Source organism: Lethenteron reissneri, unplaced genomic scaffold, assembly GCF_015708825.2.
Source record: "Lethenteron reissneri isolate LAM-NWPU_2019-01 unplaced genomic scaffold, ASM1570882v1 scaffold_115, whole genome shotgun sequence".
Lineage (NCBI taxonomy): Eukaryota > Metazoa > Chordata > Hyperoartia > Petromyzontiformes > Petromyzontidae > Lethenteron > Lethenteron reissneri.
The window spans coordinates 1,874,253-1,901,157 of NW_026890838.1; the positions used below are offsets into that span (position 1 = coordinate 1,874,253).

The following is a 26,905-nucleotide window of genomic DNA, read 5'->3' on the forward strand; positions in this document are numbered from 1 at the left end:
TCCACCGCGATTTTGAGCGTGACGTCATGTCTAGTTGGTCACTGCTGATTTCCGTTACAGTAAAATCTTTATTTGGGCAAAGCTACGCCGAGTCATTAGCGGCTCATTAACATAATTTGTTCATAAATACGATGGGTTCAGCAGCCAAGCCTAATCATCCGACATGGGCCCGGGTCATTAACATAATTTATTCGGTACACCGCTGCTTGTCGGGGGAGAGGACTGTGTTGAACCCGGAAAGTGACGTCATGTCACCTCCTGCTGCCTCGTGACGTCACGAGATACTAGGAGGCTGCTGCTCCTCGCGCGCGCTCACTGAGATCCCGAGGTGAGAAGTTCACATCGTTGCTGTGGTTGTTGTTGTGGTGGTTGTTGTTGTTTACCCAGGTAGAGCCTCGCTCCTTCTCCCCCTCGTAGAGATATCAATTGAGTAGCAGCGAGTATGGAATCGATGTCCTGGTTGGAACATTACAACGCGGGGCCTTGCCTCCTACCCTCGCCTGATTGCATTTGCTTTAATTCTCTGCTTAAGTTTAATTTGTCTTTACCTGGCTCACTACTTTGAAACTTTTTTCATTTCAACAGTTTATTTATTTATTTTAGCGGGCCAAGCTCACTGAGCTATACCGCTCTTTTTCAGAAGCGACCTTCCCACGAAGTGGCTTATCAACGTGTGGGACTGTATATATAAAATGGAAATTTGTGATTATGTGTGTCTGTTAATAATGTTTAGCGTACTTCTCGACATGCAACAAACTTGAAATTTTCCATGTGGGTACTTTCCAGACTATACACCATGCAAAAATTATAAAAATAGACTTTTGTATTTTTTTTGGGGGGGGGGCAATTATGCATCTATATTTTGCACGGCAAGTGAGTTGTGACGTCACATCTGTCATGTGACCCGTGTGCGGAAGCGTCACCCAGTGTGCCTGCTCATGTCACGCACCCCCCCAACCCTCCGCGGCTAAAGTGAAATACAAATGTGTTGCAGGTCTCAGGCGTTCTTTGCGCAGCATTGCTTTATTATTTCAGTCGTTTACTGCCGTACGCACCCTGAAAGTTGTGTGTGTCTACTGCAAGCGCGTGTATGTGTACCTATGGACGCGCACACGTTTGGGTGTGGGGAGCGGAAGTGTAGTGGTTAACGCGCTGTGCTACGAACCCGGCGACACGAGTTCAATTCCCGCTCACGGCCACCACCGGTGACGATTATTTGAACCGGTCCTTGGCCTCCCCTAAGTCGACTCAGCCTCAAACGAGTAACTCATGTGGTGTGTGAACATCGCCACTGGGGAGACAAAGGCGGCCGGGCGTCGTGAATCCAAGTCGCGGGCGAAGCCGGGTAGTAAAGCTAGTCGGTCAATACTCTAAACACGTGGTGATGTTTAGGGAAAAACAGGAGGATCCGGAGGAAAATCTATGCGACCACGGGGAGAGAGAGACACTCAAACTCCAAATATACATTCATAATTCAGGTTTGTTTGGGTTAGATGGCGTAAATATATATGAAGGTGTCGTTAAACCCGCCAACACTTGACACAGCCAATTAGTAAGGGTTGTCACGTAAACAGAACGTGGCCAATTCGTCAAAAGTACAGTACACTGGTTGTGTGTTGGAGAGCCAAGCCACAACATTTACAATCTGAGTATGACGTTTTGCCAGTAATTACAACCAGCTTCATCAGGCGACAGCCAAATGTTGTGGCTTGGCTCTGTAGGAATAGAAATCGGCTCGCTGGGTTTATAGCTCAGCACGCTAACCGTTGCACTACCACTCCCCACTCAAGCACAAATATTGTCGGAAGTATTGTATTTATTCAATACTAGCTAAGTTACCCGGCTCCCACAGGTCTCAGTAATCAACCATTAATAGTAATCTTGATTTGAAATGGGCATAGCCCAAATGTCAGCAGCCAATGATAATGCAAGTTGTGGGCAGCCAAACTGACGGTGGTTGGTTTTCCACCAAAGAAAATTACAAAAAATAACAAAAAACTATGAAGTTTCGATCGCAACACAAGTACTTTAACACATGGCAAGAGAAAGAGAGGGGGGGGGGGGTTGAGGAGCGGGGGGGAGTTGGACGCTTCGGTGGGGGGTTGAAGTGTGCAGGTGTTACAGGTGTTGAAGGTGAGCAGGTAAGATAAAAATAGAGCGAAAAACACTAACTCACCAGTAAGTACGCATGGAAAGCTTGTAAGGTGTAGGTTTCATGGTGTTGGCACAATTTGGTTCCCAAAATAACGTATACGCGTGCAAAGTCTGCTTTATTTATATAGATGTGTCCTATTTTTTGTCTCAGAATATTTTTTGTATACGGTGTCCCAATGTTTACTTAAATTGTTTCGTTTTCAGTTTATTTGGAATACAGTACAGTTCTTATTTCAATTGTGATGTACCTAACGCCATTACTTGGGTAAAGCTTAAGTATTGAATATCGCTCTTTTAGCTGTCGCGCGGCACTTTCCAAGAACGTAACCTCTGACAATTAAGGGGCGGCTGTATTTTCTGTCAATCGAGTACAGCAGAGACGTATGGAAATTTTACCAGAAACGAGATCTCTGCTTTCTTGATGTAATTAAGGCCTATAGTACCATAAAGAGGCTTGGGGCTTTGGGTTCTTAGTTTTCAATGTCTCTGCCTCTGCTCACATTCGTTGAGGCTTTTTATGATTTTGGGCAGGCCTGTCTAAAGCTGCGTGACCAGGAGTTGGAGCCATTTCCTGTTCAACTCGGCTTGTGACAAAAATTCACTCTGGTCCCATGCATTACATTACATAGGATCTCCAATAATGATGTAGTTGGAGAAGCTCACAATGGGCATAACAAGTAATTGCTTTCATTGCGGTTACAATAATACGCTTATCTATGCCTATTCTTAGGTTTTTTCGGTAAAGTCACGTAGGTAAAACATCAAAATTAATAAAAAATAAATAAAATAAAACAAAAATCACGACGTTTCGGAGGCAACACAAGTCTCCGTCATCAGGTGGGACACGTCACAGCCGGATTAGCATCAAGTGATGCAGCTAATCCGGCTGTGACGTGTCCCACCTGATGACGGAGACTTGTGTTGCCTCCGAAACGTCGTGATTTTTGTTTAATTTTATTTATTTTTATTAATTTTGATGTTTTACCTACGTGACTTTACCGAAAAAAATCTAAGAATATGAATCCTTGCAGTCACGAAAGCTTCAAATCTAGAATTATCTATGCCTGGTTATAGTTAAGGGATTGTTCCCTGCTGGTCAACCCTGTTGCATCTGAGGATGATCTGGTAATGGCTACTCAATGAGATGGAGTTAAGGAATCTTGTTATGGATTATTCCATCATGAAATGGGGCCATCCCTCTCCCTGCCATACTGGCATCGCACCCGCCCCTCACCCTTCGTCCTGCGGATGGCAGGTAAACAGGATAGTACCACGTAGATATTTCAGGCTGGGCCCGACCAGGTTACGTGAGTCACCCGGCCACAAGGCGCTTGTTGGCGAACACAACCCCTGGGCCTTGCTCCAGGGGTGATATCAATATAGAATATATGTAAGGATGCTCCTCAATGGGCTCCCCCTGGAACTCTACCAGGCATTTCCTACTGGGCGAAGACCCTGGGGCTGGCCCAGGACACGCTGGCAGGACTATTGTCACTCGGCTGGCCTGGTAACGCTTGGGAATTCCCCACGAAGAGCTCGAGTCTGTTGCAAGGGAAAGGGAGGCCTAGACCGCCCTACTCAACGTGCTGCCACTGCGACCCTCACCAGGACAAGCAGATTTAGAAAGGAATGAGCAAACAAAGCTGTACCTTTTCTTGGCCACAGATATTACTCCTTTCTCTGTGGTTGCACAATATTAACTTATTTAAATGACCGTCTGTGCTGGCTTATACAATGAAGGCTGGCCTGCCTATGATCCATCCTCTATTGAACCAGACTATATTGTATCAGAAGCTTACAGATCCTTAAGATATCAATATTAAATATAATCAGTGAGTCTCTTTGCCAGGCAAGGCTGCATTGGTTTGGCCATGAATCCCACATTCCCAGACACCGCATGCTCAAGCAGCTTCTGTTAGTCAAGATATGAGGGCTAAACAGGCATGCCATTGGCTAGAGAATAGATTGGAGGATGTGATCAGACCTGCAGATGACTGGTACCAGGAGTGTCAAGATCGGCCTCTGGCGGAGGCCTGTGAGCTATGTTGCAGGGCAGTTGGAGGTATTTGCTCTGCAACAACAATGAGGTCGGAAGAGCGACACTCACATGAATGGGTGGAACACTGGCTTCCTAAAACCCAGCAAGACAGTGGGGGCAACAGCTGGTGCATCTGTCAGTCATCCCTTGACACCTGGATCATTCCCATGACCTACTGGGATCCACACTGACATGGCCTTAAATTGCACCTGTCATGGCATGAGCACTGATGAGGTTACTTCCAATTCGTCATGAATTGTGGCTGATTTTTATAGAAAATATTAATTATCCATGTGCAATGTATTTATTTGTAAGAGTTTATCTATCTTGGCAGCGGTGGTGCAATTATTTCACTGCATTATGAACTCAACAATTAAAGTTTGATTATCACCGACAGCAAACACGATTGAGCAGTGAAAACTGAACTTATTGTGGGCCTATGCTATGTTGATTTATCTTAAATTAATTACATGGTGAAGTGAGGAAGCATTAATACTGAGCAGATGAAGGTGGCCAGGCATGGTTCTGGACACACCACCACATTTTTACCATGCCTGTGTCTGACAGTGTAAAGTTTGTATTTGCAGTAAAGTATATTAACTATTGAACATGGAGGTTAAATAAAAACAATAGTTTATTTTTGTTTTCCTCTGGAACTATTTCTAAGAATGGATACAGTCAGAAATTAACACAGCACATATGCAGCTGACGTTAGATCTGTTAATCCACGCATTCAAGCAAATCTGAGCCTGGCTTCACACCTATAAGTTGCGATTAAACATTAATTTATGGATTTCTGCATAATACAAATATTATTTTCAACACCTTTTGCTATTTTAGATGAATTTTGCTTTTATAAATATTCTTTTTGTAGCCAGACAGCCAAAATTGTGTGCTTGGAGTTTTGGGTTGACATTCATTTTGGAGATACTAGGGCTTCCAAGCATGTTCATGACCATTGGCCCTCTCATTGTGTGCCTTAACAGCCCGTGTGATGAATTGGGGAATCTTTTTCACTATATTATGAAAATAAGAATAAGTATAGACGTGCAAGTCATGTGTGACTGTATATATATGCATTTTTCTGTGCCTCGATACTGACGCAAATGGTGTGGATATTTTTTTTCTGTTTGCATCTGCGCTTCCTCTGCAGAATTGGTCTGATGGAGCAAAGGCACTCGGCACAGCTCAGTACAAAAGGCAACAATGCGACCAGTGTGCATACAGCACGGATTGTACTGGAAATTTGACACGGCACCAGAGAACTCGCACAAGAGAGGAACCCTTCAAGTGCACTGTGTGTGACAAGGCATTTGCATGGTCATCAGTTCTTCAGAGCCACTAGAGAACACACACAGGAGAAAAACCCTTCAAGTCCACTGTGCCGGAATGCATTTTCAGAGTCATCGCCAGAGAGAGGGGGAGGCGCAGACTGATGGTGACGTCATCCCGCGAGACTACCACTCCCCACGTTATCCAGAGTATACACGCACATACAGTACACCTAGTCATTACACACTCGAACACAAAGTACACTGACACTAAATATACAGTTTGTTTGAGTGCTGTTTACCAGGACTTACTAATGCTGCCATAGCACGCAATGTTTTGTTTTGGGCAGCAGCACCACTGTCAGCTGAGCAGAATCAGAATATGTATTTATACTGAAAGAATCCGACGGGCTATAAAGCTCTTTTTCACAGATGCCCAGTAGGGGCGGATCAAAACATTATAACACACAATACAAAAACCTATAGGATTGCAAAGTATAGCAAAGGTAAACAAGCCACTTAAAAATAGATATACCAAAAAAAACTGAACGATAATTTTCTTACCAGGAACAACCCACTAAGCTATGTTTCTTTTTCAGAAGCGATCTGAGACCACAAATGATAGCTTAATGAAGTGGCTTATGTTGAAATTTATCGCAGCTAAATAATCTAAATAATCTTGATGCATGTGTAATGAGCAACTTCCCACAACACGTCGTGTAGAAGGTTCTTCTTCTTTATTACTCACACTGGGCACAACACAGGCCAACACTTGTTCTTCCTCGCACTGAGTGTAACTCTAGGTAATAACACCTCTACTGGCTACACACATTGCCAATCACTCGGCATGGTCCCATCGTCCTCACTCGGCTACGCCGCTGGCTGGCAGCGTGACGATGACGGCGATGGAAACTACACGAGATCTTCCACGTGGCCGGACAACGGAGTGAGATGTTGGTGAACAGCGACGCAGCCAGGACCCCCACATGAGCTCCGAGCCCCCGGGTCCGCTCCCCCTGATATCCCCCCAGGCGTGGCTAGGCCCCGCCTCCGGCCACACCCTCTCGTGGAACCTTTGAGCAGTATCTCGGCTAACCCCACCTGTTAACTTTTCCCCAGATACACCTCCTTCTCTGATTGGTTGGTACTTCACCGTGCTCGTACCCGTGATTCCTTTTCCGGCCAGCAGGTGTCAACCAGAGGTCGCAAACGGGTTTTGATTCCTTACCCGTACCCGGCCGCACCAGGGTCGCAAATGGGTACCCGTACCCGGGTATCGGGTAGGATACGGGTATCGGGTACCCGGTTGCGACCTCTGGTGTCAACCTATCATTACCCATATTTACACACTGCACGACGTAATCATACAAGGGAGGCACAGGACCGGTTCAGATATTCTCTGCCATTGTTAAAAACCGTGAGAGGGAATTAAACTGTCCATGCAGTTAGTAGCAGACTGCGTTGACTGCTGCACCATTACTCCGAACATTACACTCTCACGCACACAAATACAATCATATACTCATGGTCTGAAATGATGACCTGGATATGCCTCAATTGGAATTACATTTGATAAAATCTCAACTTACTGTTGGGAGTCTTGCGACTCAGCGAGGCTCTCACCATACGGGAAGGAATGGTGGGAGTACCAAAATTGCTATTCCAGTCTTGCGAATGCACTCGCTTGCACTTGCTTGCCTCTGCTCCCTGAACAGACAACCAAGCATTACGCTAATTTGTTTGGCACATTCCGTTGGTTAATTTCCTAATAGAATTAAGCCCAGCCATGTGTTGTATACAACATTTAGCGGTAAGTACCTGGCGTTGCCCGGGCGGTAAAGGCAGACACACACATAGACACACACACAGACATCAACTTTAGACACACATATGTAGTTACACACACAAATGGACACACACACACATAGACTTACATATCGACTCATACATACATACATAGACTCATCAACCGCCATTCGCCACTAAGTGGCGGTGACGTAACCACAACGTTTGTGGCAGGCTATGTGCACCTTGAGGCCACGTGAAGTGTCAAACTCCCGCTGGCAGGAGGTCACGGGGCAGAGCCAAATGCCACAGGTCGATTGACTGAGACGACTGGCTGATGCAGCACCTGTGTCCCCTACTGTGCCAACTTGCTGTGGTTTAGCCACCCGGCGCTCCGCTCGTTGTTGTGAGCGTCGCGTGGAGTGTCCGATGCTACATACTCACACACACATTGACCTACACAAACACACATGGATTTACCAAGACACACATCGACTTAAACACACAAACATGGACTTACACACACACGGACCCACGCACACACATCGACTTACACACACATACATAGACTGACGCAAACAAATGAACTTACACGCACATATCGACGCACACACACACACATGGACTCTCACATACACACATTGCCGTACACACATCGACTGACACACAGACTCCCACACAAACATACATGTACTCACACGCACATAGAGGCACACACACATGCACTGACACACACACATGGACTTACGCACACACATGTACATACAGACAGACGTGGACCAAAATACAGAAAGAAATGGACTTACACTGACTCACATGGAGCGACGCACACACAGTGACTAACACACGCACAACAAAAACAACTGCCATTCACCACTAAGTGGTGGTGATGTCACCACGACGCTTGTGCCAGGCCATGTGCACCTTGAGGCCACGTGAAGTGTCGAACGCCTGCTGGCAGGAGGTCATGGGGCAGACCCAGGTGCCACGGGTCGACTGACTGAGGTGACCGAGATGACTGGCTGATGCACCATCTGTGCCCCCTACTGTGCCAACTTGCTGTGCTTTAGCCACCCGGCGCTCTGCTCGTTGTTGTGAGCGTCGCTCCTCCGCCCTCCGTTGTTGTTGGAGGGTGACTGCCTCCAACTGCCCAGTAGCGTCCTTCACGAGCCTCCTCCACAGAGGCCGATCTTGACACCGCTGGTACCAGTCATTGCCAAGTCCACTCAGTTCCACGTCCTCCTGTACCACATCATTCCATCTCTTTTCTAGCCCGTGCCGTGCCCGTTTAGCCCCCTCGATCCAGCCGAACAAAAGCTGTTTAGGCATGCGGTGGCTGGGCATGCGGGCTAAATCACCCAGCCAACGCAGCCTTGCCTGCCGGAGGAGCTCACCGATGGCACTTTGCCCAGATCTTTCAAGGATTTGTGAGCTGCTCACACAATCCAGCCTGGTTAAACCCAGGATGGATCGTAGGCAGGCCAGCCTAACGTTTCGCAAGCGTAGAGAAGGGAGGGAATGACTGTGGCCGAGAAGACCTGCAGCTTCGTGCGGAGCGACAGACCAGGTAGCTTCCACACAGCATTACGCAACCGATTAAAAGTTATTGCCGCTCGACTGATTCGGAGTGAGACCTCTGCTGTTAAACTGGAGCCGGTCATAAGCACACTGCCCAGGTATGGGAAACTCTCCACTCTCTCCACAACTGCCCCATCACAGATTAGGAGTTGTGTGGGTGGAGTGTCCGATGGTACAAAATACCCAGGCAGGTGCTTAGTTTTGGTGGGGCTGATGGTAAGGCCCCACCTCGTAGTGGCCCGCTCCAGTCTCAGCAGCAGCGTCTCCAACTCCTCCTCTGAATGAGCAGCTATTACCAAATCATTGGCATACATGACGTGGTTGACCAATAGGGAGCCATCCCTTGATTGCACCCGGGCATCCATCAGCCTCAAATTATATCTGTACAAAATCGAAATTTTCCCAGTACAGCTATTGAAGGCTTCACGAACTACGTGGTCAAAATAAATGTTAAATAATGTGGGAGCCAGAGGACATCCCTGTCGCACCCCAAGGTGTACAGGGAATGGCTCTCCCGGCCACATAGATTTACCTGGGCCCACTCACCATCATGAAGGTCCTTAATGATCGTGAGCAGAGGTTCAGGGACTCCGAAAGCACGAACAACCCAGAGCCCAGGCCTACTGATGGTATCATAGGCCTTGACCAGGTCAATAAAGCAGAGATGTAGGTCTTGTTGGAATTCCCTACACCTCTGCTGTAGCAGACGGACAGAACATATGGCATCTGTGCAGGACTGCCCTTTCCTGAAACCGCATTGGGGCTCCGCAAGCCTCTCCTCCGCGTGCCTAGCAAGGCGATGTTGAATAATTCTTGCCAGGACCTTTCCCGGCACACTGAGGAGTGAGATGACCCTGTAGTTGTTACAGTCTGTGCGGTCCCCCTTCTTAAAGAGGGGGACTACCAGGGCATCCTTCCAATCCTGCGGAACCCGTCCAGTGGTCCAGACTGTTATGATGTCATATAGGGCAGTCTGTGCACAAACGCCACCCTCCCTCAGCATTTCGCTTGGGAGATCATCTCTGCCCGGTGCCTTTCTTGGTCTCAGACTCCGGATCGCCTTCAGTACTTCCTCAACAGATGGCACCTCAGCCAGCCACTCACAGGGAGTGACTTCTTCCAATATTTGAGGCACCGCAGCCTCAGCAGGGTCATCCCCACTTTGTGCCATGATGTTTTCCTGGCTGAGGGATTTCTCCTCCCCCAGGACCTCACAGAAATGCTCAGCAAATCTGCAAACCTGTTCCTGGGGGTCGGAGATTGGTTCACCGTTTTCTCCCCTAATGATGGTAATCGGTGTGGCGCGGTAGATTACTTTTTTTATGGAGTTAAATAGTGATTTGTGATCGCGGCCACTGAGGCAGACTCCATCTTCTCAGCAACCCGCGACCACCACCCATCCTTGCAGCGCCTTACGGCTCTCCGAACCTCCGAGCGAAGGCTGCGGTAAGCCTCCTAATTCTCTGACGTGGGATGCTGTAGCCGATGAGAGTGGGCCTGTCGCTTTTTAAATCCTTTATATTTAGTTCACTTGCTTGCTTGCGCGCTTACGACCGTGCAAATCTTTCGGTCGTTTTTTAACCCACTTCCCGTGATCCAATCGAGCTGACATTTTGCACACAGACTCGTTGTGCGTGACAATTTATTTTCGTGAAAAAAAATTCAAAAATGTTCCACTTTTGAGGAAAAAAAAAATTTCACTAACAATCATATTTTTCCTAAACACCGAAAATTATTAAAGAAAACAACAAAAATGTACAATATAAACAATCATACAAGAACTGAAAACCTTATAATCCTTATATACGACTTTCCTTATATTTAATTTAAAATACCAATGTGATAAAAATGAAACTCTTACTCAAGAAAAACTGAAATGAATAATAAAATAAAACCGATGCCACGCATATAAAAAATTTATAGTCAAAAACTTAGTTTTTACGGGTTAATTTTTTCTCAACTATCCTCAACACCTCTGTCAGCCAGGGTCTCTGGGGAGGTCTGGACCGTGTACCAAAAGCAGCCATTGCAGCTGCATGCTATTAATACAGCAGTGCATACTGTGGTGGTACCTGCTATCGGTACAGCAGTGCATACTGATTGTGGTGGTAGCTGCTATGATAGCAGTGCATACTGTGGTGGTACATGGTTTAACAACAGCAGTGCATACTGAATGTGCTGGTACCTGCTATGATTACAGCAGTACATATTGTGATGGTACCTGCTATGATGACAGCAGTGCATATTGACTGGTGGTAGCTGGTATGATTACAGCAGTGCATACAGTGGTGGTACCTGCTTTAGCTACTGCAGTACATACAGACTTTGGTACCTGCTTTCACTACAGCAGTGCATAGTGACTGTGGTGGTCCCTGCTATGATTACAGCAGTGCAAAGTGTGGTGGTACCTGCTTTCCCTACAGCAGTGCATGCATACTGTGGTGTAAGCTGCTATGATGAGAGCAGGGCAAGCGACAGTGGTGGTACCTGCTATGATGACAGCAGTGCATAGTGACTGTGGTGGTACCTGCTAGCAATACAGTAGTACATGTTGACTACTTTATCGCAGTATATATGGAACTAGCTTTACTACCCGGCTTCGCCCGGGACTTGGATTCACCTTTGTCTCCACAGTGGCGATGTTCACACACCACACCAGTTACTCACCACTTTACGATTTAAATGTTGTTTTCGTCGAATGAGTTTGCTAATGTGTCTCCAATGTTACAATTGTTATGCTGCAGATAATTTTTTTCATAAAAAGCTTAAGGACTAATGTTTTTCTTAACCAAATGAACGAATAAAATAAATTCATCTCATTCCCCATTCAGCCTCTGAGCTCGCGACTCCGCGTGATGTCACGAGACCAGCTGGAGCCATGAAGTGGTCACGAAGTCGAATCCATGGATCTCTGCTGACTCTGACCTGAGGTAAGAAGTTAACATTGTGGCCGTGATTGTTGTTGTTTACCCAGGTACAGCCTCGCTTCTTTCTTTCGTAGGGATATCAATTGAGTCGCATAGTTGTGGAATCGATGTCCAGGTTGTATCATTAACACATTGCAGCGTGGGGCAAAGCCATGCAGGGCTGGTTACCACTTTGCTCGCCACTCACAGATCTGAGCTGAAAAGTTCATATCGTGGTGGTGGTGGTTCTTGTTTACCCAGGTGTAATGCGAGCGTGAATGAGGTTGCTGCTGGACTCTAGCCCAATCACACGACCCGGGGTATTGGAGGTGGAGCCAGCAGGGCAGTATGAGAAGAGCGGATCTGACGATCCGGAAGGGAGGAATCAGGGTCACGTGAGAGAGGTTATAGAGGGGAGCCCGGAAGAGATCGGGGCCAGTCGATGGAGTGAAGAGGCGGGACCACGTTGGGTGGCCGCCGCGCCATCAGCCACGGGGCTGATGGGGCTTGGCACACCGTCGGCCAGCGGTGTGCGAAGCGAGAAGAGTGAGCGGGGCTAGCGGAGTGGCTAGCAGAGTGTGCGGGGCACACGGGGCTAGCGGAGTGGCTAGCAGAGTGTGCGGGGCACACGGGGCTAGCGGAGTGGCTAGCAGGGCGTGCGTGGCACGCGAGAGGAGACAGTGCTGATTGCCAGACTGGTTACAGCCTTTGGAGCAGTTTTGCACATCTCGCTGATAATTTTTGAAGTTGGATAATCGCGCATTGGATAATCGATGACCAACTGTATGTATTTGTTGCTTTTTCTAGGCCTTAAATATTCCAGGAAGTAACCACACTGTCAGTGGTTGGCTGGTGAACCCTCTGTTGAGGAAGTGTGAAGGAAAATCCAGAGTCTAAGAGGTGTCTTCATGCTGGCAATAATTGACCTCCAAAGGGAGGGTGGTGATTTCATACTGGTTGCAATACAGCTGCATGGATCAAAGGATGACCCAACTGATGGTCAGATAATGATTATTCAACATTGGCTTGCCAGACCTGCTGAGAAGAATCTTGCAAAGCCCCATTGTGGTTTCAGGCCAGGAAATGTATGCACAAATGTCATAGAGGAGACGGTTGAATATTGCGGGTTCATCATTTGTGGTTTCAACCTTTAGCGGGAAACCTCTATGCATACCAATTTAGCCTTTCGCCGGTATACTTTACCCGCAAGTACTGTTTCATTGGCTTTTATCGTGGTATGGGTCATGGCGAGCGAGGAATACGAGGCAGTCAGTGGCACCTCAACCGTTGCAATGCAGGCATCTCATGTGATAAGACATTGACCTCCCCCCCCCCCCGTTTAGCCTTAACAGATTGTTGGGGAAAGTGCTGTTAGTGCATAGCACCTATGAAGAGCGACATGGTACTCGAAGGGGTGGGTGTGACCAACACCATGCTTGCCGAATTTGTCTCCCCAGTGGCGATGTTTACACACGGTTACACATCAGACTCGGTACTTTTTAAATCCTTTATATTAAGTTCACTTGCTTGCGTGCTTGCGTGCTTGCTTGCTTGCTTACGACCATGCAAATCTTTCGGTCGTTTTTTAACCCACTTCCCGTGATCCAATCGAGCTGACATTTTGCACACAGACTCGTTGTGCGTGACAATTAATTTTCGTGAAATTTTTTTTCCAAAATTTTACACTGTTTAGGGATTTTTTTTTTATATTTAATTACCAATTGCTTAATGGTGGCAGACACTCATCTGACCCATAGGTGGCAGCCATCTCAATACAGAGGACGAGAGGACTCTAGCCGCCCGTTTCATGATGATGCAAATGTTGACTAACCACATGGCATGAAATCCCTGCCCCCACGCTGTACAATGGAGACTATTTATAGAGCAGTTAAATTGAAGCCGCCAGGTTCTTGAAAGTGGTAAAACGGGTCAACGCTAGTGCCCTCGGGAATATACGGGGCATGTCAAGAGGTGATCTTTCATTTTTAAATCCTTTATATTAACTTCACTTGCTTGCTTGCTTACTCAAGAAAAACGGAAATGAATAATAAGATGAAACCGATGCCACGCATATAAAGAATTTATAGTGAAAAACTTTGTTTTTACGGGTTAATTTTTTTGAGGTGGTGTTGACCTAGGGAAGGCCCAGAGCTGATTCAGATTTTCATCATTGGTGTTGGGCATGAGCGGGAATATAAATCATGTCGCTGGGTTCATATCGCAGTACGCTAAGCATTGCACTACCGCTCCTCACTCATGCACAATCATTAGTATCGGAAGTATAGTATTTTTTCAGTACTAGTTAAGCTCCCCAGCTTCACACGGTTCTCGGTCATCAACTTAAGAACAATGTCTTGCCATGCTGGCTTTATTGGAATAATTTAATTATGCCAATGATTTTGTTAAATGTGTATTTGGTCATGGTTTTTTGGTAGTGTTATACAATCGCAGGGCTTGCTTGTTTCATAATGAGGACAGATTTTAGTTTTGTTACACTTGGAGAGCTTCAGGATAGACAATGTTGGATTTTTTGCCATTTGATGTTTTTAATCGAATGAAGCTTCAATTGTGACATACATGTCGACAACAAATTGGTGGAAGAGCTCTTTGCATCTTGACTTAAAGCTTTCGTGACTGCAGGAATTCATGTTCTTTGGGTCTTACATTAACATGCTAATCTCTCATATTAACATAGCCACCTCCACGCTGTCGTCTTGTTCGCCTCTCTCCGATCTGACATTTACATGCTAATTTCTAACATTAACATCACTAGCCCCGCCCACTTCATTTATGACCCTTGGGTTACACCCATTTTAAATCTTTAAAACAGTGCCTCAGCAGCTTCCCTCTTTTCTCCTCCTGATGACGATCGCTTGTGTTGTGAAACGTCGTAGTTTTTTGTTATTTTCTTTCAACCTATCTACGTGACTTTACCGAAAGACCCAAAGAATATAGCTCTTTGCATCTAAAGAAGAGATTGAAGCTGTTGTTTCGCACTATGATCCTGAAGGCAAAGAAGTCCATGGCAGAAATCTTCTTTTGTGTTGGCAAGCCTGTTTCTGCGTCAGTTTGGCGAAGTAGGGAATGGTAGCTGGTCATCACCTTGCCAGAAAAGCAGTGGACATTGAAGAGCATCATAGGATCGTTGTTCCAATTCTGTGTAGGGTATTGTGCCTCAGTTACAAGACGATGCCTCAAGTGCCATATTTTTCAGCAGTCAGAACGAAAGATACTTCAGATGTGAGTACATTTAAGTGGCACTCATATTGACCATGTGGAGTTTAGTCTGCATGAATGACAACATTGTACTCTGAAGTCATCTTCTCCATGGGGCACTTGAAACAGTGAACATAAGAGTTTTCCTTATGGAGCATGTCTTGCCACAGAAATAGGACTTGCATCTTGGTGTTGATGACATTTTTGCAATGCTGGTGAGCCTGTCTGGTATTGTCAGACATGCAAGTAGAAGTGTGATAATGTAGGTATGTCATTAGGTAGTCGCAGCAGACTGCCAATGCCATTTTGTATCTGGCCCTACACTTTCAATCTGGGCATGTAGCCAGATGTTGGGATGAGTTGGTCAGTGCCAAAACATGTAATTTGGAAGCATGAGTTCTATCTTATATTGTTTTGGAAATGGCTTTCCTACGTAATGTTGGCAGGTATCAATACATGAAAAGGCTCGGGATGGTAATTAATGTTAGGCAGCTGAACCATGGTAGTGTTGCAGCATAGCCCTGGAGGGTCTCCTTTTAAATGCATTGCATGGCAGTATCTGCAAGAAGTAGACATGGAACGAATGGCAACTAATGGATCATAAGTGTAAATGAAGTGAGGAATGAATGGAAAAGACGAATTTTCCTTTTGGCTGCAGGTTAGGCACCTGGGTGCAGCCATTGTAGTGCTGTTAGAAAGCTGCCTTGCTTGTTGGTGGACTGGAGTTTTATTAGCTGTGGCAGCAGCCATTTATGTTGTGTTAGTTTTCTGTGTAGCTTTTTGCTGTTAAGGAGTTGCATTCGTTGTAGGTGCAGGCATAGCAGCACGGGTCGCATGCTGTCTTGCTTCTTGGTGTTCAAGAGATTAATTAGCTGTAGGTGTAGTATAGGTAGCATGCTGTCTCGCTTTGTGTTCAGGAGTATCATTAGCTCTAGGTGCACCCATTACAGCACTTGTACGAATGGCATCAATTATTGTAATCGGCTTTGGTGAAGAGAAGCACACGTTTTCCGCAAGGAACATTATAGGTGAAATTAATAAGCATAAAAAGAGTAAATAGTGAGTCTGAGTGAATGCTGTGTAGAGATTGTTAATGAAATTATAGTTGAATGTGTGCTCGTTGTAGGAATGTGAAGACAGCCACAAATAAACGAAGTATAAAGCTGTACATTGTTGGAGGGTGTAATTGTTTGTCGTGCGTGAAGTGGGTATGAATAGTATGTGTGGTGGTGTGTACATATATAATTATTATAACGCACGTGCTGTTGTATAGCATCTATAACGTTTAGGAGGAGGTCGGTAGTGCTGGTACGTAGATGTACATATTTAAAATAGTACGTATTTTTAAAATAAATATTGCAGTGTGTGTTTAGAGGTGAGCCGTGCACATGCAGAGAGGACAGTAAGGAGCTAGAAGTGGATGAATTTGGCGGCAAAACTGCAGGGCTGATAACCTGTGTATCTACCGGCTGTGCAGCAGTATATACTGAATATAGTGGTATCTGCTGACTATAGTAGTATCTACCGACCCTACGGTCGTATCTCCCGACTCCATTGTAGCATCTTCCGAATCTATAGTAGCATCTACCGACTCTATAGTCGTTACTACTGACTCTGCAGCAGTATATACTGACTGTAGTGGAATCTACTGACTGTAGTATTATCTACTGAATATAGTAGTATCTACTGACTCTACAGTAGTATCTACTGACCGTAGTAGTATCTACTGACCGTAGTAGTGTTTACTGACTGCAGTAGTATTTACTAACTATACAGTAGTATCTACTGACTATAGTAGTATCAACCAAATCTATTGTTTTAAAAACTGACTACAGTATATAATGACTAAAGTAGTTTCTGCTGAATCTATAGTATCTATTGACTGTAGTAGTATCCACTGACTATAGTAGTAACTTCTAACTCTATAGCAGTATCTACAGACTCTATATTAGTATCTGCAGACTCTATAGCACACACTCATCCCCGTCTCGACTCACTAGCTTGTCTCCGTGCTCTCAACTGCCTACCCATCGCTAGTAGGGTCACATACAAGACCGCCTGCCTCTGCCACAATGCCTTCATATCCGCCTAACCGCCGTACCTTTCTTCATTATTGACAACTTGCAGCTCAGCACACGGAAGATGCCTGCGCAGCGCAACTCACGACCTCCTCTCGATACCAAGATCCAGGATGGTCATGTCTATGCGCCGCTTCTCGGTGGCAGCCCCAACAGTCTGGAACGATATCCCTCTGCACATTCGCAGCATCACCTCAATCGCCTCCTTCAAGAGAGACTTAAAAACTCACCTCTACAATTATGCTTTTGAGCGACTTTGAGCTTGGCTCCGCGCCTCTGAGTTGCGGCCACTACGTCTGCAAATTTGCGCGCGTTACAAATTGAACTATTATTATTACTGATTATAGCAGTATCTGCTGATTATAGCAGTATCTACCGACTACAGTAGTATCTACTGAATCTATAGTCGTATCTATTGATTCGATAGTAGTATCCACTGACTATAGTAGTAACTACTAACTCTAGCAGTATCTACTGACTCTAGTCGTATCTGCAGACTCTATAGCAGTATCTGCTGATTATAGCAGTATCTACCGACTATAGTAGTAACTACTGACCCTACAGTAGTATCTACTGAATATATAGTCATATATATTGACTCGATAGTAGTATCCCCTGACTATAGTCATAACTACTAACTCTATATCAGTGTCTCCTGACTATAGCAGTATCTGCTTACTCTGTAGCAGTATCTACTGACTCGACAGTAGCATCTACCAACTTTACAGTAGTATCTACCGACACTACAGTAGTATCTTCCAACACTACAGTAGTATCTACCGACTCTACAGTAGTATTTACCGACTCTACAGTAGTATCTCCCGACTCTACAGTAGTATCTCCCGACACTACAATAGTATCCACCGACTTGACAGTAGTATCCACCGACTCTCCAGTAGTATCTACAGACTCTACAGTAGTATCTACTGACTCTACAGTAGTATCTACCGGCTTTAATGTACTATCTCCCGACTTTGCATTAGTATCTACCGACTCTACAATAGTATCTACCGACTCTACACTAGTATCTACCGACTCTACAGTAGTATCTCCCGACTTTACATTAGTATCTACCGACTTAACAGTAGTTTCTCCCGACTTAACAGTAGTATCTACCGATTCTAGATTTGAAGCTTTCGTGACTGCAAGGATTCATACTCTTAGGTTTTTTTTCAGTAAAGTCACGTAGGAAAATAATAATAATAAAATAATAATAAATCACGACGTTTCGGAGGCAACACAAGTCTCCGTCTTCAGGTGGGACCGTCAGCTAAATTTACTGTATCATGTGAAGAGAAATCCCAAAGACAAGATCTTAAATACTGGTTAAGGGGAGGGTGGAGGGGCTTATCTAAATGTGGCAGTCAGGGACTGGGAGGGTGGGGGGCGGGGCTAGAAGGGAAGGTACAAATGAAGAACCTCACAGGGGGTACACGGCCGATGTTGGCTGCCAAAACCAAAATATCAGCACTGTTAAGAGCTGGGGATGTCAGCAACTCGGTAAAATCGACTAGTACCTGTCAAATAAGATGGTACAAATATGCGTAGTTAAATCTTTTTTACATGGTCTAACCAGGCTGGATTGTGTGAGGAGCTCACAAATCCTTGAAAGATGTGGACAAAGTCCCATCAGTGAGCTCCTCCGGCAGGCAAGGCTGCATTGGCTGGGCCATGTAGCCCGCATGCCCAGCCACCGCATGCCTAAACAGCTTTTGTTCAGCCGGATCGTGGGGGCTAAATGGGCATGGCACGGGCTAGAGAAGAGATGGAGTGATGTGGTACAGGAGGATGTGGAGCTGAGTGGACTTGCCGATGACTGGTACCAGTGGTGTCAAGATTGGCCTCTGTGGAGGAGGCTCATGAAAGACGCTACTGGGCAGTTGGAGGCAGTCGCCCTCCAACAACAACGGAGGGCGGAGAAGCGACGCTCACAACGCCAGGTGGCTAAAGCACAGCAAGTTGGCACAGTAGGGGACACAGGTGGTGCATCAACCAGTCGTCTCAGTTAGTCGACCTGTGGCATCTGGGTCTGCCCCGTCACCTGCCAGCGGGCGTTCGACACTTCATGTGGCCTCAAGGTGCACATCGCCTGGCACAAGCGTCGTGGTGACGTCACCGCCACTTCGCCTCCCATTATATCTGTACCAAATGGAAATTCCTCCGGTACATCTATTAAAGGCTTCACGAAATATGTGGTCAAAATAGATGTTAAATAATGTGGGAGCCAGAGGACGTCCCTGTCGCACCCCAAGGTATACATGGAATGGCTCTGACTCCCGGCCACGTAGTTTTACCCGGGCCCGCTCACCATCATGAAGGCCCTTAATGAGTGTGAGCAGAGGGTCAGGGACTCCGAAAACACGAAGAACAACCCAGACCCCAGGCCTACTGATGGTCTCATAGGCCTTGACCAAGTCAATAGAGCAGAGATGTAGGTCTTGTTGGAATTACCGATATCTCTGCTGTAGCAGACCGACAGAAAATATGGCATCTGTGCAGGACCGCCCTTTCCTGAAACGCACACATTGACTCTCACACACACACATGGACCTACACACACAGGAAGAAATGGACTTGCTCACTCGCATGGAGCCATGCACACGCATCAACTAACACACACACACATATTGACTGACACAAACACACATCGACGCAGACACGCACATCAAATTACACGCACACATGGACTTGGCACACACATACATATAAAAAAATGTACTAAGTTAATCTTAAAATCTTAGTTGTCTACACACACACATCACGCACACACATTGACTAACACACATTGACTAACTCACACATCGACTCGCACGCACTAATGGACTCACACACATGGACTTACACGCACAGCGACTTACACACATATCGACTTACAAAGACACAGCTACTCACACATACACACACATACATCGACTCACACATAGATTTACACTTACACACACACATCGACTCACACATCAACTCACACATGCACCTACACACACACAACGAAATGGACTTACACACTCACATGTAGCCACACGCACACATTGACTGACACACACATAGACTCACACACTTCGACGCAGACAGGCACATCGACTCACACGCACACATGGACTTAGACACATTATTTTTAAAAAATTTAGTAACCGAATAGTTACATATTAGTTGTGTACACACACACACCACGCACACACATTGACTAACACACAGACACACATCGACTGACACACAGACATATCAACTCACGCACACACACATCGACTCGCACACACATCGACTGATACACACACCTTGGCAGGCTGGGGGCTGGGCCGCTACCCCCGCTCTCCCACCATCCCCACGCCTGCGCTACAATAATACTAAGCGCTATAATATTAATATCTACGGACTCTATAGTAGTAACTGCACGCATTGGGGTGGGGGAGGGGGGAGAAAAGGACATCACACTGTGAAGAATTAACCTTAAGTGTTATGTGTGTTTTGATTTAATTTTTTACACGTAAAATAAAATGTCCCTCTCACCCCCACCAAACGCGTGTCACTGGGTAGGGGCCGTCATCCCCAGCGAAGGTGTGTGAGTTGGTATGGTCGATCGCGTGCTATTGAATAAATATATAAACGAAAACTGCACAAAATCGCATATTAAAGTACTTTAAATTTGATGGATGGGAAAAAGGATAGCGCTTGCTCACGTCGGGACTTACGGCATGGTACCTGCCTATTTTCTTTTTTACATAAACCCCACCGTTTGAGAGTAAGCGTGCGCACACACAGACAAAATATGACATAAGTAAGATGTTAATGATCCATGTGCAATGTATGTGTATTTATGTGGGGAGCGGTGGCAGTTATTTCATTGCATTATGAACTCATGAATTAGAGTTTGATTATCACTGACAGCAAACACGATTGATAAGTAAAAGCTGAACTTATTGTGGGCCTCTGCTATGTTGATTGATCCTCAATTAATTACATGGTGAAGTGAGGAAGCATTAATACTGAGCAGATGAAGGTGGCCAGGAATGGTTCCGGACACACCACCACATTTTTACCATGCCAGCGTGTGACAGTGTTAAGTTTGTAACTGCTATAAAATATAACTTTTGAAAACGGAGGATAAATCTTAACAATAGTTAATTTAGTTTTCCTCTGGAACGTTTTTCTAAGAATACATAGGAAATTAACACAGCATATATGCAATTGATGTTAGATCTGTTAATCCAAGCTTTCAAGCAAATCTGAGCCTGGCTTCACACCTCTAAGTTGCGATTGAACATTAATTTATGCATTCTGCATAATACAAGTAGTATTATATTCAACACCCTTTGCTATATTACCTGAATTTTGCTTTTATAAATATTCATTGTGTAGCCAGACAGCCGAAATTGTGTGTTTGGAGTTTGGGTTAACATTCATTTTGAAGATACAAGGGCTTCCAGGCATATTTATGACCATTTGACCTCTCATTGTGTGCCTTAAGAGCCCGTGTGATGAATTGGGGTATCTCTTTCACTATCATGAATATATGAATAAGTATAGATGTGTAAATCATTTGTGACTGTGTATATATGCATTCTTCTGTGCCTTGATACTGACGTAAATATTGTGGATATTTGTTTTCTGTCTGCAGCTGATGCTTGCTCTGCAGAATTGGTCTGATGGAGCCAAGGCACTCAGCTCAGCTCGGTACAAAAAGACAACAATGCGACCAGTGTGCATACAGCACGGATCGTACTGGAAATTTGATGCATCACCAGAGAACTCACACAGGAGAGAAACCTTTCAAGTGCACTGTGTGTGACAAGGCATTTGCACATTCATCAGTTCTTAAAAATCATCAGAGAACACACACAGGAGAGAAACCCTTCAAGTGCACTGTGTGTGAGAAGGCATTTGCGCAGTCAACATATCTTCAAACACACCAGAGAACACACACGGGAGAGAAACCCTTCAAGTGCAGTGTGTGTGGGAAGGCGTTTTCACAGTCATCTCCTCTTGTATTACACCAGAGAACACACACGGGAGAGAAACCCTTCAAGTGCACTCTCTGTGAGAAGGCGTTTGCACGGTCAACATATCTTCAAATACACAAGAGAACACACACGGGAGAGAAACCCTTCAGGTGCACTCTGTGCGGGAAGGCGTTTGCACAGGCACCACATCTTCAAAGACACCAGATAACACACAGGCATCATAAGATCCCCAAGGAGCGGAGTCTCAAATCGGCTTGTGAAAGTCAAAGTGCTGCAATGAGCCCATCCCTCATAAAACAAGAACCACATGAAAATCCCAGCTTGGACAATTTGAAAGGTATCAAGGTGAAATATGAAGAGGTGAATGTGAAATATGAAGAGGCGAAGGTGAAATGTGAAAAAGTGAAAGTGAAGAGTGAATCGGACCTTCACATCGATGGAGGCAACGTAAAGCAGGAGGAAAATTCAGACTGTGAGGCAGAGCGAGGCAACTCCCTGCAGTTTGTGGAAGTGGAGGTGTGGATGGACTTTGACAATACAAAGTCAAGTGGAGATCCGGGAGATGTGTAAGCTTGGGACACTGAAGCTCCGATAGATTGACCTTTGTCACAGGCCTTTAATGAAAGAATGTGAAGTTGAACACTCAATTCCTAGGTTCAACCTGCAGAGTAAGAACGGCAAGTATTTGTGGACCTGTGGGTTGGGTAGATCTCTAACCAGGAGCCAGAGCCAATAAGCTCCCAAGCATTCACTACCCTCCCCTCCCCACCCAGCCCCTCCCTCCCCACCCAGCCCCTCCCTGCACGACGGACACAATAATCCCCTGTGGGCTAGTGTAACCAGGAGGTTCCTACCAGCATAATTGCATATATATGGTGCTTGCTTAATTGCCTCAGCAACTCGGAGTTTTGTATCATATCTAATCAAAAACATTCGATAAGCACCCCAAAGTGGGAGCTGCCCCTGTGTGGCATAAGGTGGCCCTGCATCAGCCTGCATGTGGGCATGAGTCTGTCAGTAGGGGGCAATAACTGATGTGTAATCTCAGTTGTGTAATTTGTGGGTAATGTTTCGAATTTGACAAACTTTAACCACGACGTCAGCATGCAATGGCCTCGTTTTCAATGACACAATAGTACGTTTTACTTTCACTGTTAAGCATTTGTGCATAGTTGTAATGAACGTTCCTGGACTAACCAGGGATGCCTGTCGGACTTGAACCTTGAACCTCTGCATCAAACATAGAATGCACTACCACTTAGATTCCATCAAACTGAGTGCTGCAGGTGTAGGCCTCATCCAGACAGAGATCAACTTCTTGTACATACGATATAACATGAAGTACATGTCAGTGCATTAATTATATTTTTTTAATATGCCTATCGATAATTTAGAATTATAATTTAATGAATACTTGTCTGATTTTGTGCATACAGGTAACATTTTGTCTAAGGGTCAAACATGGAATACGTGAAAAAGTGGGTGCTTGGTAGTAACCTGCACATATGACTCACGTGAGAGCTGTTGTTCTTGTGATACAAGTCCAAGGATATTTTTCGTGATTCAGGAAGCCTCTGCCTCTGCAGCAAGTCATTGTCTTCGAAATAAGGATCATTTGCATCATTCATCAGTTACAAGGCATACCACTTACAAGTTATGGATAGGAGATACATTCCCTACAACACGAATTATAATTTTCTTTATATAGATTTTGTCGAATTAGGACTAAAAATGATCCTTGCTGATTAACATCTGCATATTCGTAACTATCTGTTGAAGCAAGCCCGAATGCTGTTGAGACACTACACCAAAACCGGTCCACAGTTGGCTTTCGCTGAATCAATGATGCACTCCCAGAAGCTGGTGGTATTTATAGTTTGTGTAAAACATTCTTTTGTTTCGTGGAGAGACTGATGAATGAAATAGATGTCGTGTCTGCTGATCTGTTTCATAGCAAGGAGGAAATTTTAAGATCCCATTTGCTTAAATAAAACGTTATTAAATCACTACATCGATTTCACACATTGCTTTACCACGTTTATGTAAAACCCCCCTCTGGAGACGTCACCTCAAAGTCACAAGTAGGTTATGTCAGCGCCCCCCTTTCTCTGGATTGTGACCTCACCAAGAGCACAACTCACCCCGTCGACGGGGGGGGGGGGGGGGGGGGGTGACGACGGTGCACTGAGTTTTATAATTCATTTGCACGATTATCAAATCTTGACCGAAACCAGAGAACACACACAGAAGAGAAGCCCCTCACTTGCACTGCATGTGGTAAGACGTTTACACGGTCATCAAATCTTGACAACCGCCGGAAAACGCATTAAGAAACCCTGTCAAGTACACTGTGTTTGAAGGCATTTGAAGTGTTTTGAAACCGAAACGCGGATAATGAGATCCATAAGGAGCAGAGTCTGCATTCGAGATGTGAAATTCAAAGTGCCAAAATAATCCCATCCCTTGTAATGCAAGAACCATAAGAAATTTCTAGCTTGGATAAAGGGCCAGAAGGAAAGGTGGCATGAAGACTCCAGGCTTTGACCTCCAGGTCGTCAATGAAGGCAGCTGAAAGCGGGAGGAGAGGTTTGACTGAGGGAGCTCGGGACAAATCAGATTGTTTTGGGATTTGGAGGTTTGGGTAATTTTTTTTTTATAATGGAGAGTAGGAGCAGCCAGTATATTTGACCATACGTGTTGGGTAGAACCTGTATCCAGGAGCGTGAGACACGCAAGCTCCATAGCATGCACCTTGGGATACTAATGTAGTGTCTTCAAAAATTATGACACGTAACAAGTCACCTGCTTACAATTTATTCGCCTACTAGCGGTTAGTACCCGGCGTTGCCCGGGCAAAAAAGGCAGCCACACATGTAGTTACACACGCAAATCGACTAACACGCACACATAGAGTTACACGCACAAATGGACTCACACATACATACATACATAGACTGAACAACAACAACCGCCATTCGCCACTAAGTGGCGGTGACGTCACGACAACGCTTGTGCCAGGCTATGTGCACCTTGAGGCCACGTGAAGTGTCGAATGCCTGCTGGCAGGAGGTCACGGAGCAAACCCAGATGGCACAGGTCGACTGACTGAGACGACTGGCTGATGCACCACCTGTGGCCCCTACTGTGGCAACTTTCTGTGCTTTAGCCACGCGGCGCTCCGCTCATTGTTGTGAGCGTCGCTCCTCCGCCCTCCGTTGTTGTTGGAGGGTGACTGCCTCCCAACTGCCCAGTAGCGTCCTTCAGGAGCCTCCTCCACAGAGGCGGATCTTGACACAGCTGGTAGCAGTCATCCGCAAGTGGACTCAGCTACAAATCCTCCTGTACCACATAACTCCATGTCTTCTCCAGCCCCCTGGATCATGCCGAACAAAAGCTGTTTAGGCATGTGGTGGCTGGCCATGCGGGCTACATGACTCAAGCAACGCAGCCTTGCCTGCCGGAGGTCACCGATGGGACTTGGTCCACATCTTTCAAGGATTTGTGAGCTCCTCACACAATGCAGCCAGGTTAAACCCAGGATGGATCGTAGGCAGGCCATCCTAAATGTTTCTAACCGGCGAAGATGTTCCATTAGGGGGGTCCAAGTTTCGCAAGTATAGAGTTTGGAGGGAATGACCGTGGTGGCCGAGAAGACCTGAAGCTTCGTACAGAGTGATAGAGCAGGTAGCTTCCACACAGCGTTACGCAGCCAATGCAAAGATAATGCAGCTCGACTTATTTGGAGTAAGACCTTTGCTGTTAAACCGGAGCCGGTCATTAGCACACTGGCAAGGTATGGGAAACTCTCCACTGTCTCCACAACAGCCCCATCACCAATTGGGAGTTGTGGGAGTGAAATGTCCGATGGTATAAAATAGCCAGGCAGGTGCTTAGTTTTGGTGGGGCTGATGGTAAGGCCCCACCTGTTGGTGGCAAGCTCCAGGTTCAGCAGCAGCACCTCGAACTCCTCCGAGTGAGCAGCAATTAGCAGATAATTGGCATACATAACGTGGTTGAGCAATAGGGAGCCATCCCTTGACTGCACCCGGGCATCGATCAGCCTCTCATTGTATCTGTAGCAGATGGTAATTCCTCTGAAGGACGTGGTAAAAATATATGTAAAATAATGCGGGAGCCAGACATCCCTGTTGCACCCGAAGGTGTAAAGGGAATGTCTCTGACTCACGGCCACGTAGTTTGACACGGGGCCGCTCACCATCATGAAGGTCCTTAAGGATCGTGAGCAGAGGGTCAAGGACTCCGAAAGCACGAAGAACAACCCAGAGGCTAGGCCTACTGATGGTATCATAGGCCTTGACCAGGTCAATAAAGCACACACATGGACTAAGACGCACACAAGGACCAACAGACACGCAAAGAAATGGACTTACACTAACTTACATGGAGCCACCCACACACAGCGACTAACACACATGCACATGGACTGACACATACACTTGAGATATATACACACATGGTGTCACACACACACATATCGACGTACACACAGCAACTCTCACACACACACATAGACTCACACACACATACATAGACTGACACACATTGGCGTACACACACATGGACTCTCATACACAGACATATACTTTAAATAAGGACGCATGGAGTAACACACACATATCAAGTCACACACATGCATTGACTTACACACATCGAATGACACACACACATGTATGGACTTATACACACATGTAGACTAACACACACACATATGGACTGACACATACATACACATGGACATACACACACACTGACTGACACACAGACACACAAACGCACATTGACTTACACACTGACATGGAGCCATGCACACACATCGACTAACACGCACACACATATGGACTGAAACACACACATCGACTCTCACACACACATCGACGTGCACAGCAATCCCCGATGATGG

The 26,905-nt window shown here is 45.8% G+C and overlaps 1 protein-coding gene across 8 annotated transcripts; it reads left to right on the forward strand.

The window, feature by feature from the left end:
- Positions 1–267: 267 nt before the first annotated feature.
- Positions 268–23,991, forward strand: LOC133361623 (zinc finger protein ZFP2-like). Of its 8 annotated transcripts, none has more exons than XM_061580595.1 (4): positions 268–328; positions 5,346–6,468; positions 11,658–11,756; positions 21,642–23,991. In XM_061580595.1, exon 4 carries the CDS (start codon positions 21,670–21,672, stop codon positions 22,552–22,554), a length of 885 nt encoding a protein of 294 aa, XP_061436579.1. In that variant the 5' UTR covers positions 268–328; positions 5,346–6,468; positions 11,658–11,756; positions 21,642–21,669; the 3' UTR covers positions 22,555–23,991. The 8 variants fall into 8 exon arrangements, with proteins under 8 accessions (XP_061436579.1, XP_061436578.1, XP_061436583.1 ...); XM_061580594.1 differs by having other exon boundaries at positions 5,346–5,673; XM_061580599.1 differs by having other exon boundaries at positions 5,346–5,630.
- The last annotated feature ends 2,914 nt before the right edge of the window (positions 23,992–26,905 follow it).